This window comes from Myotis davidii, unplaced genomic scaffold (assembly GCF_000327345.1).
Source record: "Myotis davidii unplaced genomic scaffold, ASM32734v1 scaffold1494, whole genome shotgun sequence".
In the NCBI taxonomy this organism is placed as follows: domain Eukaryota; kingdom Metazoa; phylum Chordata; class Mammalia; order Chiroptera; family Vespertilionidae; genus Myotis; species Myotis davidii.
The window spans coordinates 2,577,261-2,590,420 of record NW_006286246.1 but is presented as its reverse complement, the minus strand read 5'-3'; the positions used below and the strand labels follow the sequence as shown (position 1 = coordinate 2,590,420).

Genomic DNA, 13,160 nt, shown 5'->3' with positions numbered 1-13,160 from the left:
ATGGCCCCAAATTACTGCTGGAGGAGGTTCCAGGCTCAGTACAGGGCGGGGAAACCAAATAGAGGTTCATGGTCTCGCCGTGTCCGGGAGACAGAGATCAGCGTTCAGGGTGACCACAGTGGGTAGGACTTGCAGGGCAGCGTACAGGAGAGGAGAGGAAAGAGAGATCAGATGTAAGTGAGAGAGACAGGCAGGCAGTCGGTTCAGATCTGCGGGCGAGTCCCCTAGAAACACTTTGGCTGAACATGGTTCTGCGCACGCATGAGAGGAAACCAAGTGAGCACAGTGACTCCATCCCCAGAAACGAAAAGGGCGGAGGCTGGGCGGCCACCAGCCAAGGAGTAGATGTCCCAACGCAGGCCTGGGCCAGGGCCTGGAGACAGGCATCCTGAGCAGCACGCAGGCCTGTCCTCTGCAGCCAGAGGGAGCCACCGCCCATGCACACCCAGCTGTCCTCCTCCAGGGGGGCTGGGCCGCCTGGGGCTCTGCTCCCGCCAGGCGACCTTGTCCAGGTCTCTGTGTCCGGCCTCACCTCGCTTGCTGGCTGCTGAGGGGTCCATCTCTGCTTGCTGGTTAGTTCGAGATCAACAAGGGTACATAGTAAAAAGAGGGTGTCGCATTTGCCCGGGTTACAGCTGCTATGCAGCTCACCTTTCATCGCCTGCCGGGTGAGGTGCCTGGAGCAGCCGGTGTGACCTGGGGGCCAGGCCCTACTTTTGAATTGGCGGGGTTGACGGATGGAAGTGGGTTATCTGTGATTGCTGAGCGGGCCCTGAAGGCTCCCCCAGGTTCCATGAAGAAGCGGCCCAAAGGCCCCTGCCCTGGCCACACTCCTTCCTCCCCGCCTGCCCGTGGCGCCCTGGGTGTTGTTTTCAGCGGATGGCCACAAGAAGCGATGACTTAAAAAAATCACACACGAACACCAAAAAGTGCTTTGAAAAATGGTTTGAGAATTTACTGTACAGGTTTTTTAAACAATTTATTTATATGTTTGCTTCTACATGCTCTTACATTTGTGTAAAACATTTATACATATTCTTTACAATTTGTACATATATTAAATGGCTATATCATAAACACGGTTCTATGAGATTTTATAAAAGAAAAATCAGGGGAAATTACTTATAAAACATTAACAAAAACCCGTGACACTGAAGAACAAGAAGTTCTCATTCGCGTCCATCTGATTTCCTCTTCTACTTATTTTTTGGTTTCACTTCATTCATGCGGCCCAACGTTCATTTTCTGTAACAGCGCGATCAGGGCAGAGCGAAAGCCGTGGTGATCACGGAGTCAGTAAGGCAAGAGTGCAGGCGGGACGTCCGCAGGAAGACAGTGTGCGGGGCGCTCAGGCCGTTAACTGAAGTACCAGGACCAGGAAACCCCAGGGATTGGCGCACGTTATTCCGGCTGCCACCCTTCGCGGCTGCTAAGCTTTTCCATTTGGTGGGGAGGGGCAGCCAGGTCACTGGTTTCCATCTGTCCGGTAACACCAACAGGCCCACTGTCTGCACCCAAATCAAGTGGCCAGTCCTGCTCTCACTTCTCATTCTGCCTGACTGGGCAGCTGAAGACTAGACACAGGCAAGAGGCTGGCGTCTTCTCGCCCGACCAGGAGGAGCGCTCGCTCCTTCCTGAGCAGTCAGCTCAGGGGTCAGCAGTCCCCCACGTGCCCTGTACTGGGTAGAGCTGGCCCTGCTGAGGAAGGACTAGCAGGAGGGAATGCCCTCCTCCTGGCGATGCCCTCCAAAACCTCCTGGCTGCGGGCGGCGGCATCGCTGCAGGGACCGCCCGTCCCAGCCCCGCAGCCCCTCCGCCTCCTTTCTGAGAACGCAAGCACATGAGTCGTAAATGTGTCAGTGAAAGGCATGTGGGTTTTCCTAAACGGACAGGAGTTCCAAGGCATTGAAAAGAATTATAAAAATATATACAAACGTATTTTTTTTATTCTGGCATATTCCATATTTTTAAGAAAGCAATTAGTAACCATCTGGCCTTGGGTAAGAACTGGAAGATTGTGGGCTTAAAAATTACAAATTTATGTAAAATATAAGTGGGGAAACCTCTAATTTTCCATTCAAAATTCTGGTAATTTTAAATACTTTCCAAAAATAGAGATAATTTCCACTGGTTTAAATAATGGCTGTAGAAATGAACAAAAGAAGGCTATATAACTGATGCGTTTAGGTGAGTAGGAAAGTGTAGTTTTTTGCAACTGTTTCTCTTGGTGTTGATTTCTGGATGGTGGGGGATCAGACTGCACTGCCCCAGGTCAGAGAGAAGCACGTGGGAGTTTCTTCATGTTCTGTTCCGTCTACATCACAGGGAAGCGGCCGAGGGCCTGCCTCAGCTTCTCTGCAATCTGGTGGGGAAAGAGAAGGCTGAGATATCACCTCCAAACAACTTCACAGTGACAGGTTATTCCCAGCTCTTCTGAGTTCAACATGGTAACAATCTCCAACTCTTGGGTCTATGCATCGGCGCTCCCGCTGCTGTGGGAGAGACCGCAGGCCCGGGACCAGGCTCGCAGGGGAGGGCCGCTCCTCCCGGGCCCTGCTCTGTGCACAGCAGCATTTCAAGACCATCCCCTTTCCCTCCGTTGCGGCTCGAGGATCCCTCCACCTACGAGCTCCAAGACCCAGCCGAGGGGCTCGCCCCGGGCTCACACCCCTCTGCTACCTCAGGGCAGACAGTGTCACCTTCCACATAAAGCCACTGCTGTCTCCCCAAGGACACATGCCCCGGAGGACAGAGGTCTCAGTCATCCCTGGATCCTGAGCGTGTGCAGTAAGTGCTTAGTGTGCAACACTGGAGAAATGTTTGCTCCGTGAACAAATGTGCACATTTTAATAATAACTGTTAGACCTAACAAAGACACATAGTTTCTTTTATATGCATGTATATATACATATGTGTATGTGTGTGTGTGTGTATATATACATACATATACATAATACATTATATACATATATATATTATACTGATTTCAGAGAGAAAGGGAGAGAGAGAGACATCAATGATGAGAGAGAATCACTGATTGGCTTCCTCCTACACGCCCCCACTGGGGATCAAGCCCGTAACCTGGGCATGTGTCCTGACCAGGAATCGAACCTGGGATCTTCAGTCTGCAGACTGACACTCTATCCACTGAGCAAAACTGGCTAGGGCAACACACAGTTTTCTATTCTGAATTACAATGGCATTAATAATTAAACCTCACTTGGGCTTGAGAATTATTTAGCAAACTGACATCAGAATTTCAAGAACTGTCCTTCAATTACTCTCTCACACAGAACACAAGGGCCTGCTATTTTAACACAGGGTGCAAGGCCACCATCCAATGGCACCGATGAATAAAGTGCACAGTGCATGGCACAGGAGCGCACCCTAGGGGAGAGCACTGCTTCGGAATCCTTTCTGTACACTTGTCTCCAAAACCAACTGTTCCAACCCACAGGCACAGCTGCATCAGGCACATCAACCCAGCTCCTTTCGAGAACCGTGGCGGGGACAGACTTTTTGGCAGTGTCCAGTCCAAAGACGACACACGCAGGGATTGAGTCTGGGGCCTGCCTACTAAAGCCCTGGGCAGCCATGAGATGATACCATGCAACGGTGGAGGACCTAGCCAGAACAGGGCGGCCAGCACACGGACAATTATAAAGTGACAGCACTTGTCTTCAGATGGCTGACTTCTCATCTCCATGCTGGAGCCTGGCTCTCTGGTAAACAGTGAAGTCACGCAGTGGCACAAAACTTTACGTTCTCATATTTTCTGAATGACATATTTAAGGCCTCGCTCTCTCTTTAATCTCCTCTCCGCAGTCCCCTGGTGCACTGAGACCTCAGTCACAAACAGAGGCTGCTTGTGGTGCCCTGAGTGGTGCCAGGCTCCTTCCCGGCTGAGCCCACTGGGTGCAGGGTGACCTCATCCATTCAGCAGTGTTCCCTGTGCACAGAGAGGCAGTGAGGGAGGGAAGGAGCCACACAATATGGTCTTCTCGGGGCCTCACCACTGGCACCCGATCCCCCTTCTTCAAAAGAAAATCTTTATTTTAACCCAGTGTTATTAAAAACGGAAAGGCAGAGGTAATTAAAAGATTAAAATAAACCCTACGATATATTTAGCCTCTTTGGGTTTAACACTTAGGATTAAAAAATTCAAGCAGATTAACTTGATTTGGTCACAGTGATTGACCAGGAACCCTCCCCTCGGCACAGACGGCGGGCGGAAGGGCGACTCACCGTTTCATAGAACTGTACCTGCTGCTCCAGGTACAGGCGGATGACGCTGTTGTAGTCATAGATCCGGTTACTGTGGAAGTGATTCATCTCCGCTACAACCAAAACCAGCACACGAGTCAGTTCCCCGACTCCACGATGACCCGGCTTCTGGCTCCGCTGCGGCTCCTCACCAGCCAGGCTCCTCTGGTTGGCCTCAGCGCAGAGCCAGCTCTTGACAACTCATTTTATAGAGAGACCAGAAAAGCCACTGAACAGTGAGTGGCAAACACCACTTCCGAGTAGATGGATGACTTTTGTTGATTTGTATATTAAATACTATGAAACTCAATACCGATCATCACCCAAATACGGACTGTTCTAGGCCAGCGAGGGAGGAAACTGACGTGGGCATATTCTCCGCAGATGACTGCAGTTCCCAAGTTCATGTGTGTTTATGGGGGACCTAGCCAGGCACCCGGTGGGCTGACGTACCCACTCACAAAGGAATCCCTTCTCACAGTGTCTCTCGGCGCCACCCCCTCCCACCACGGCCGCAAGGCCTTCCTCAGCACAGCGGCCGCTTGCCTTCCCCTTCCACTCTCAGCCTCGAAAGCCAACTGCTGGCATCAACTCCTGCTAGCTGTTCTGAGTTCTGTATTATCTGAAGCTCTTCGTTTATCTATCTGGATTAGCTCGGAGACAAGTTCAATACCAAATTCCCTATTTCAAGCCCTTCAACACCCATGTCTGCAATCCAGGTTCCCACCCCTGCTCTAGCTGTCCTCGTTCTGGAATCTCTCCTACGCCTCCTCTCCACGAACTCCCCAGCCCCGAGGTGCTCCTTGGAGGCCAGCGGGCTGTTCTCTGCCCCAGCACATCCTCCTCAGGCCCTCCAAGCCTCGCTGCACAAGCAGTGGTCCCTGGGCTGGGCTGGCGAGCCAACTGCCCCTCCAGTGTATCCCATGTACCTGCAAACTTCTCCCTTGAGCATTTTTTCTCTCAGAACCTTTTAATGACTTTTAAACGCCCATATCAAGTCTAGACTCTTTCAAGGCCCTCCACAATCACCGACGCTTCTTCCCAATAACCGACAAGCACGCTTCATTCCCAAAGGCCAGCGGCATCGTTCTGCACCATTTCGTATGCTTCGTTCATACCTAGAGCATCCTTCTCTTCTCCTTTGCCCATGAATATCCGATCTGTCCCCCAAAACAGGACAAACCCAATCCCCACTCCTAGGAGAACACTCAACTATGTAAAAATCAATGAAATCTTCCTTTTCCTAAGAGTCAAACTGTGCCTGGCTGCTACCTCCAAACGCCTTTACACACCATGGTCCTCAGCCATGGAGGCGACAGGCTGCTAATAGCTGAACGCGGGAATTGGACGGAGCATTAGGAAGGTGCTGATATGAAGGCTGGAAAAGGTACCTTCAATGTCTCTGAAATAATAAAAACATGCAAGTTTAATCAAACCGCCACTCATAGGCATGTCAGGTAAACGTCCATTTTCATCAACACTGGGATCCTGCGAACAAGTGGCTTATGAGGATGTTCCAAATCAGCTCTGACTTAGCTGTGGCTCACATCTGGATTTCTCTCCAGCAAGGAAAACAGCAACTTCGCTGGGAAAACCAGGCCCACCCGCCACCACAGACTTCCTCACCTTGTAGCGCGTAAGACATGGTGCCGACGCGCTTCACCATGTTCTGTTTGTCCTGGGGGGTGATTTTGCTCGTTGCAACCAGTTTATCACTTTCTTTCACTTTTTCTATTGCTGCCTGTGAAATACAGAAATTAAATGGCATCAGTAAAACAGGTGAAAGGACCAGTCCTCAGCTGAAAATATAACAAAGCAACCACCTCTTTTATAACGGACTTGCTGCTGAACAGGACAAAGTCCCTACAAGGTAACAGGAAAGCATCCAAACACAACTTCCTTGAAGTCACTTGGATGCAAAAGGTAACTATTCTTGAGGCGTGTAACTAAGCGATGATTTAGTTTGATGCTACTAAAAGCAGGAAACCCGACAGCACTCCATTTCCGGAGTCTCTGTGGGCACCGCCAGGGTCAGAGCAGTTCCCAGCAGGATGCAGCGTCCCCACAGGGAGGACGGTCCTGTGTGCACCGCACAGCGCTCCCTGCGCTCGGGGAGGCCTGACGGGCCGGTGCTTAGGCAAGCAGGCTGGAGGCTGGAGCTCTGCTGTGATTTCCAAAAGATGCACCGAGTCCATTTTAAATTAATATTTAGATGGAAGTAGCTGTGGAAGCTGCTAAACACCTCACAGCGCTCATTCCCTAAGAGCCACCTGGAAAGAGCACCTCCACACTCGCAGATAAATTCGGCTCCAAGCCTAGAACTCTCACTCCGTGGGATACATGCCTCCAACAAGTTAACTGATCTGAGTTTTTTAACTGAGATTTTAATTTTACTTTTTTTCAGTTGTATTGGAATGTAATGACATGTAGCATTGCATTAACTTAAGGTGTGCAACATAATGACCTGTTACATGTGTCTATTGTGAAGTGGTCACCACAGTAAGTCTAGTAAACATCCATCTTCCTCACAGAGTTACAAGTATTTTTCCTTATGAGAATATTTAGGATCTACTCTCCCAGCAATTCTGCTTCTGTTACATATTTGAAGGAAACAAAATCACATCTCAAAGAGACAGAACACTCCCAGGTCACTGCGGCACGATTGAAAATAGCCAAGATACAGAAACAACCTAAGTGTCCATCAACGAATGAATGGATCGGGAAAATGTTCTGAGATTTATATTAAGTTATCTAAGTTGCACAAAACTTCTTATTTACGTATGCGATCTCTTCATACTTTAATTATACTAGCAAAGCCAAATGCTAGAATGGGCTCCGACCAGGCCTTCGTAGAGCGTTCCCTGGTGAATCCCAGCACAGCACTGTGCCCCGGACTCCCACAGTTGTGAGATGCCCAAAGTCTGAGGTAATACACAGATTTTGAAACAGAGACAAAAATTAACCAGAAACAAAGTTTGAGTATACCCTAAGTCAATTTTTAAATTTAGTTTAAAAATACCTTTTTGACGGGAATTACAGTTTCCTTTTTGTTAATATGTATGAACATACAATGCCAACACTGGCCATTTGAATTTTAACTAGAAAACCTGTGGTTATTTCATTTGCCAGGGCAGGACCTTTGAGGACTTGCCCAAGCAGCTGACAAGGTCTCACTGGTAAGAGAAGGATCATTCCTATGACCGTCGTGAATTTCAAACATCATGACACTAACTGCATGCATAAAGGTATACTTTTCAAATTTTTAGTTCCTTCAAAACAATGTTTTCTTAGTAACAAAAGAAACAAAAAACTATTCTTATATCCAAACATGTGATGGGACCTTGCTAGTTAAACTCCCCCAAGGACTTCCAGGGGCCCCAGAAAGCTTCCCGACTCAGAAGGGTGAGAGGTGGGCCCGTCCTGCAGCTCGCGATTTACCCACACCGTCCGCTGCGAACTTCTACAGCCCAGTTACCTTGTGAGCGCCGATAATGTCCGGGAAGCAGCCCAGGAAACCTTTATATTCATGATTACACTCCATCAGGAAATGGAGGTCTTTCTTTGGCTATAATAAGACACAGGTTGGTTGTTACTGGCAGAGGAATCCGGACAGCCAAGGAAAAGAAACGCCTCTCTGAGGACTATATTAGCCAAACCCTCCAGGTACTACAGTAAGCTATTGAGTGTTAAGCATTCAGGTTAGTTTTCCTACAAGAAAATAACCCCAGAGTTCTATACCCTCTACCATAGGCTGTGAAGAAAATTGTAACACATCAGGTAATATTTTAGTGGGTCTGAGGTGGCCCAAAGTACAACCCCATGAGGAAAAGAATGTTAGGACTACATGTTCACATACAAGGAAATAAGATGTTATCGTTTAATGTCTAAATTTTAGCAGAAAAGGTAAAAATACTATAAGTCTAGTAATCATTGTAAGTGGCAACTTTAACATTTTCTATTTTTCTGAATTACAATTTTTAATAGCTATGTCATGCACAGTTCTAAAAATTAATCTTTTTTACAAGTAGCAGAGAGTAATTAATGACATGAGTGTGTGTCCATAGGCACATGTGTACATACATGTTTTAAAAAGTTATCTGAAAAACAATTTTTTTTTTTAATTCAGGGATTTGAAACAACTTAGATGACTATGTCCTTGGAGGAAGTGATGTCAGTTATCTGTGAGAAGTGGGACGGGCTACTAGAGGCTCCCGCCCACACCCTCTCGGTGCCAAGGGCGGGCTCTGTGCCGGAACTGGAGCAGGAGCCTTCGCCTTATTAGCTGCTGCTCATGCGAGTGAGCTACTTCCAAGGCTAGTTCCTCCGTCGCCACTTTCCAGATGGGGAAACTGAGGCAAGTAGTAAGAGTCCAAAGGGGACTTGAGCTGCTCATGCGAGTGAGCTACTTCCAAGGCTAGTTCCTCCGTCGCCACTTTCCAGATGGGGAAACTGAGGCAAGTAAGAGTCCAAAGGGGACTTGGGCAGTGCTCCTTCCTGTACACACTGATCCCTGACAGCTAACGACAGATCCAAGCCCTCGACCCTAGAGGGTATACTTTTAGATTTCTTGATGACAACTTTATCCATCACTTTAGCTAAATCTAAGAAGCACTATTACCAAATACAATTTAAAACGATACATAGGAGTAGGAAAGAAGAGGATAACCAATTGAGCATTTGTCTTAAAACTGATTTTAAATTAAGTATGTAGGTTAGATGGCATAAAATATTAAATGGAAGTGTGTGGTTATGTTAATACCTGCTCTGCCACGAGACTGGCAATTTCTTCATAAGTCTTTCCTGCTTCTGTTATTGCATCATTGAGATCTGTTTCACCTGAAAGTCATCACAGTTACCAGTGGTTGTAAGTTATGTCTTTCCATTCATTTTATTTAAACATTTTACGACAGAAAATTTCGGACTTTTTAAAACTGGAATGAATCCCTGTTTATCCATCACCTAGCTTCCCAACGAACAGTTCATGGGCAATATTTTTTCACCTATCCCATCCATTCCCACCTCCCCTTTCACTGGCCACATAACATTTCATCCATAAATGTTACTTAGAAGATAAAGACTCTTTAAAAAATAAGAACAATAGTGTATTACAGTGAAGAAAATTGTCCCTGAGATGAATTATCAGTCAGTGCGCAGCTTTCTGGCAAAGAAGCTGCAAGAAAATACACTTAACAACCCTCCACTCTTCTCGAAAGTCGCAGGGTGCGGTTGCACAAGTCCTGAGTGGAGCACCAGCCAATCTGAGACGGTGCCAAGGTGCTACTGCAGCGCTCCTGTTTGTCTGCAGGAGCCTGAGCGGGCGGCAGTCTGGGTAAGACACTGACGCTCAGAGGTAAGTAAAGCCCTACCTTGGTAAGCACTGGAACTGAACACGGTTGCTAAGCTCTGCAGGGCCTTGCCTATCTTCTGATATTCCTTGGGTAGTGCTGAAAGAGAAAAAGAAATACATCGTCAACTCGTCCTCCCCGCAAACTGAAGTGGGACTCAGCTATTTTCTAAAAGTGATGACTTTTATAATAGTAGAAATTTGAAGCGATTCAAAAGAATCTATATGCTATAATAAAATGATTGGTTTTTAAATATTTTTTTCCATCAAATTCTTTCAATTTATAATTAATCACTTAATGACTGGTGCCTGCTATTATAAACCAGCACCACTGCCCGTTCTCATTCACTGAATGACATCTGAGTGGACAGGCGGCTGTTAGAGGATGATTCTAGTGTGCGCAGTGCTATCTATCACACAGGCCACCTGCTCCATCACAGCGACCCCTCCCTCCACCAGATGCAGACACCCCTCCACCTCATGGGGCAGGAAGATAAGGGTCAGATAAGGAAACTGACGTGCTCAGGGTCACATGGCTAATAAAACTGTGGATGTGGCACTTCTGACTCTAATTACATGGCTTTCCCCACTCTGCTATGCACATATGAATAATTATTTGCAAAACAACTCATAGCAATAAGGTGTGGAGAAAAAGGCAGTGGGACTTCCCAGGACTGGGCAGGAGGGATCTGTTTTCTCATCCGTTGTGTGGATGGTAGAGGCCCACTCGGTGGCTGGACAGCGAGTACTCCAGACATGTGGGGCCACAGCTTCTGCTGCGACTCCGCCCCTGTGCCCTGTAACAGGCAGGAGGCCCGACCACACGTAAGTAAGTGGGCGGCTTGTTCCTGCTGCGCTTTATCACAAAGACGGGCGGCCAGATGGGCCCGCAGGTCGCGCCTGCCCATCCCTGATGTAAGGCTTCACTTTCAAGTCTGGGTCACAGACCTCAGAACTGTCCTCACCTGCTTTGTTATTTTAATATTTCACCCTCAAGTCACCCCACATTCAGTTTCTTGTTCATTAAACTTGTTATTGGACTTCAAATAGATGCTTTCCCGTTATTTAGAAGAAAAATTCCACCTTTAAAAAAATCTTCCAATAACAGATAATTTAACCTCTTTCCTACGCTGAGTACCGAGGCATTGATATAATGTGAAAGTGGGTATGTATTACTTTTAGACTTCAAAGCCACGCCATTTTTATTTTTAGAAAATAGCTGGGGATGACCAGGATTCTTGTAGGTTTCAGTGACAGACTAGCAGGACCTCGTTCTCACGAAGTTAACACAGCTGGGCCCTAACTGCAGCTCAGAAACCCGATTTCTCCGGGACTCAGAAGGCTGTGCTGGCAATAGGGCAGAATTGATGTAAGGGGAGAAGACTCCATCCTCTGAGGCGGTCGGACCCCCTGTGTGGACACTACACTGCCGTGGGTGTGGCCTCTGGGCCTCTGGGCCTGAGGGAGGAAGGGCGGAGGCTGTGGCAGGACCCACAGTGGACTCCTGTGTCTAGGCCGGGCTGCCTGGCACCAGAGCTCGTGGTTCTGGGAACACAGCAAACATAGCTCAGCAGGACAGTCTGCACACACAGGGAGTGAGGGGACAGGAAGTCCCGGGGGACACGGACACAGAGGCAGGAAGCACACCCCGTGCCACTGACCCTCACAGTGCTCCCAGTCTGACCATCTTATATTTCCTACCAGTCACATTGGCTTTTCCTAAAAAGTAGGGTGTTAGTCAAATCAACACCTTGCCAGTGGAGGAAGATTGAAAACTAAATGAATGAGCAACAAGCATTCTCCAAACATGCAGAAAGGATACACTGTTCATCGATCACAAAACCCCAGTAACTGGAAATATTTAAGCAAACGTGGTGTTTTTTAAGAGTTCTTGAACTGGCTTTGTTAGAGCCAACTGTCTGCTGTTGACTTGGGCTGAGAAGTGAGGTGCAGCAAAGAGCTCCTTCTGCCTAAAGGGTGAGGCCCCAGGGTGACCAAGGCCGCAGAGCGGGCACGCACTGCCCCGCGAACCCGGCAGTGCCGGCGGCGCACTCACGTCCGGTGCATCGCTTCCAGTGCTCCTGCCCCACGGTCAGCAGCTCCTTCACGCCGTCGTCCATGGCCTTGGTGAATTTACCAACAGCTTCGCACTTCTGTTCTCTGTGGGGCAAAAACACAAGAAGGTGCCTCCTGGGCTCAGCCACCGCGTGTCCCGGGTCCGGTGCAGGAGGAGAGACATCACGGGGGCCCGGAGACTCACCCCGCAGGCACTGTGTCTGGCATCAGAACGACTGCCCTTTAAGCACATTAGTCTTACAAACAGGCTTGATTCAGGCTTGTAAAGAACGACTTCGAAATGTGCCATTTCTATTTTACTCTGCTTCCTTCTTCCCTCAATTCCTTGTGAATGTCAAGTAAAACTATTCTGAATCGAATAAAATCCTCATTTCTTGAATATCTTACTTAGGAAAATTCAATCATGGGCAGTACCATGGAACCTATAGAATAACAGGGGCTGCTAATGGCAGGTGTTCGTTCTCCCAACAGTGAGTCACAGCAAACAACCTGCACGGACGTCCACCTGCGCAGCGACTTGCACCAGGTGAGCCGCGAGAATGTTTAAGACATGCGGTACCTGACGGCTTCGTCAGGGCACTGACCTCTTTCCTGTAGATTGCCAAATTAAAAAATGACAACAGCCAACACAATAGCCACTTGGTGTGAATGAATCAAAATTATAGCTATTTTTTATTTTTGTCAGTTTGACAAAAAATATAATATGTTTTTTGGTGTGCCTCAGGTTTTAGTAATTAGTTTATGTGCATGAGATGAAAAATATGGAAAATCACTGCTCTAAGGTGATACTGAACATATCAGTTCTTTAAGGATGTAAAAAGTATTTACCAACCTGAAAAAATCATCACAGGATAGTTTTTTTTTTTAAATTACGGAACGCTTCATGAATTTGCGTGTCATCTTTGTGCAGGGGCCATTATAATCCCTGTATCGTTCCAGTTTAGTGTACGTGCTGCCGGAGCGAGCACACAAGACACTCTTAAATGTAAAAAAGATGATTAATGGGAATGCATGTTGTGAGGTCATTTTTGTTTAAACAATTTTTCCTTTAGATACATATGTACCAAGGAGGGTTTAGGAAACTAGATCTTAAACATGTTTAGGCCAACATATTAACACTGATTTTCTCTCTGGGTAGTTGGAAGATTGTGTGTGGTGTGTTTTTTTTTCCTTGTCTATGTTTTCGGTAACACATATGCAATGATTTTATAAAAGGTTTCTTAAAATAAAAATAAAACTCAAGACCTTTTATTAGTTCTTATATAGAAAAGGAACTACTGCAAATTCTCAACCAAGCCCACATTAAAGAAAAGATGACATGTTAGACACAGGTAAAGCCGGCCAGAGAGTACTTCCTTTGAGGCACGGCTCAGAGACTCGGCTGTGGCCTATGCGGGTGTGAGCCAGCTGTGGCCTGTGCGGGTGTGAGCCGGCTGTGTGGCCTGTGCGGGTGTGAGCCGGCTGTGGTCTGTGCGGG

The 13,160-nt window shown here is 47.5% G+C and overlaps 1 protein-coding gene across 5 annotated transcripts in view; it reads right to left on the bottom strand.

Moving 5' to 3' along the window:
* Nucleotides 1–930: 930 nt before the first annotated feature.
* SNX9 (sorting nexin 9) overlaps nt 931–13,160 on the bottom strand; it is a 63,872-nt gene continuing 51,642 nt past the window's right edge. For all 5 annotated transcript variants that reach the window (XM_006757686.2, XM_015560030.1, XM_015560029.1 and 2 more), the window contains exons 12-18: nt 11,664–11,767; nt 9,630–9,707; nt 9,023–9,099; nt 7,739–7,828; nt 5,890–6,004; nt 4,246–4,337; nt 931–2,362 (exon numbers count right to left, since the gene is read on the bottom strand). In XM_006757686.2, coding sequence (XP_006757749.1) covers nt 2,315–2,362; nt 4,246–4,337; nt 5,890–6,004; nt 7,739–7,828; nt 9,023–9,099; nt 9,630–9,707; nt 11,664–11,767 — 604 coding nt within the window. In that variant the 3' untranslated portion in view covers nt 931–2,314. The remainder of the gene's footprint in view (nt 2,363–4,245; nt 4,338–5,889; nt 6,005–7,738; nt 7,829–9,022; nt 9,100–9,629; nt 9,708–11,663; nt 11,768–13,160) is intronic.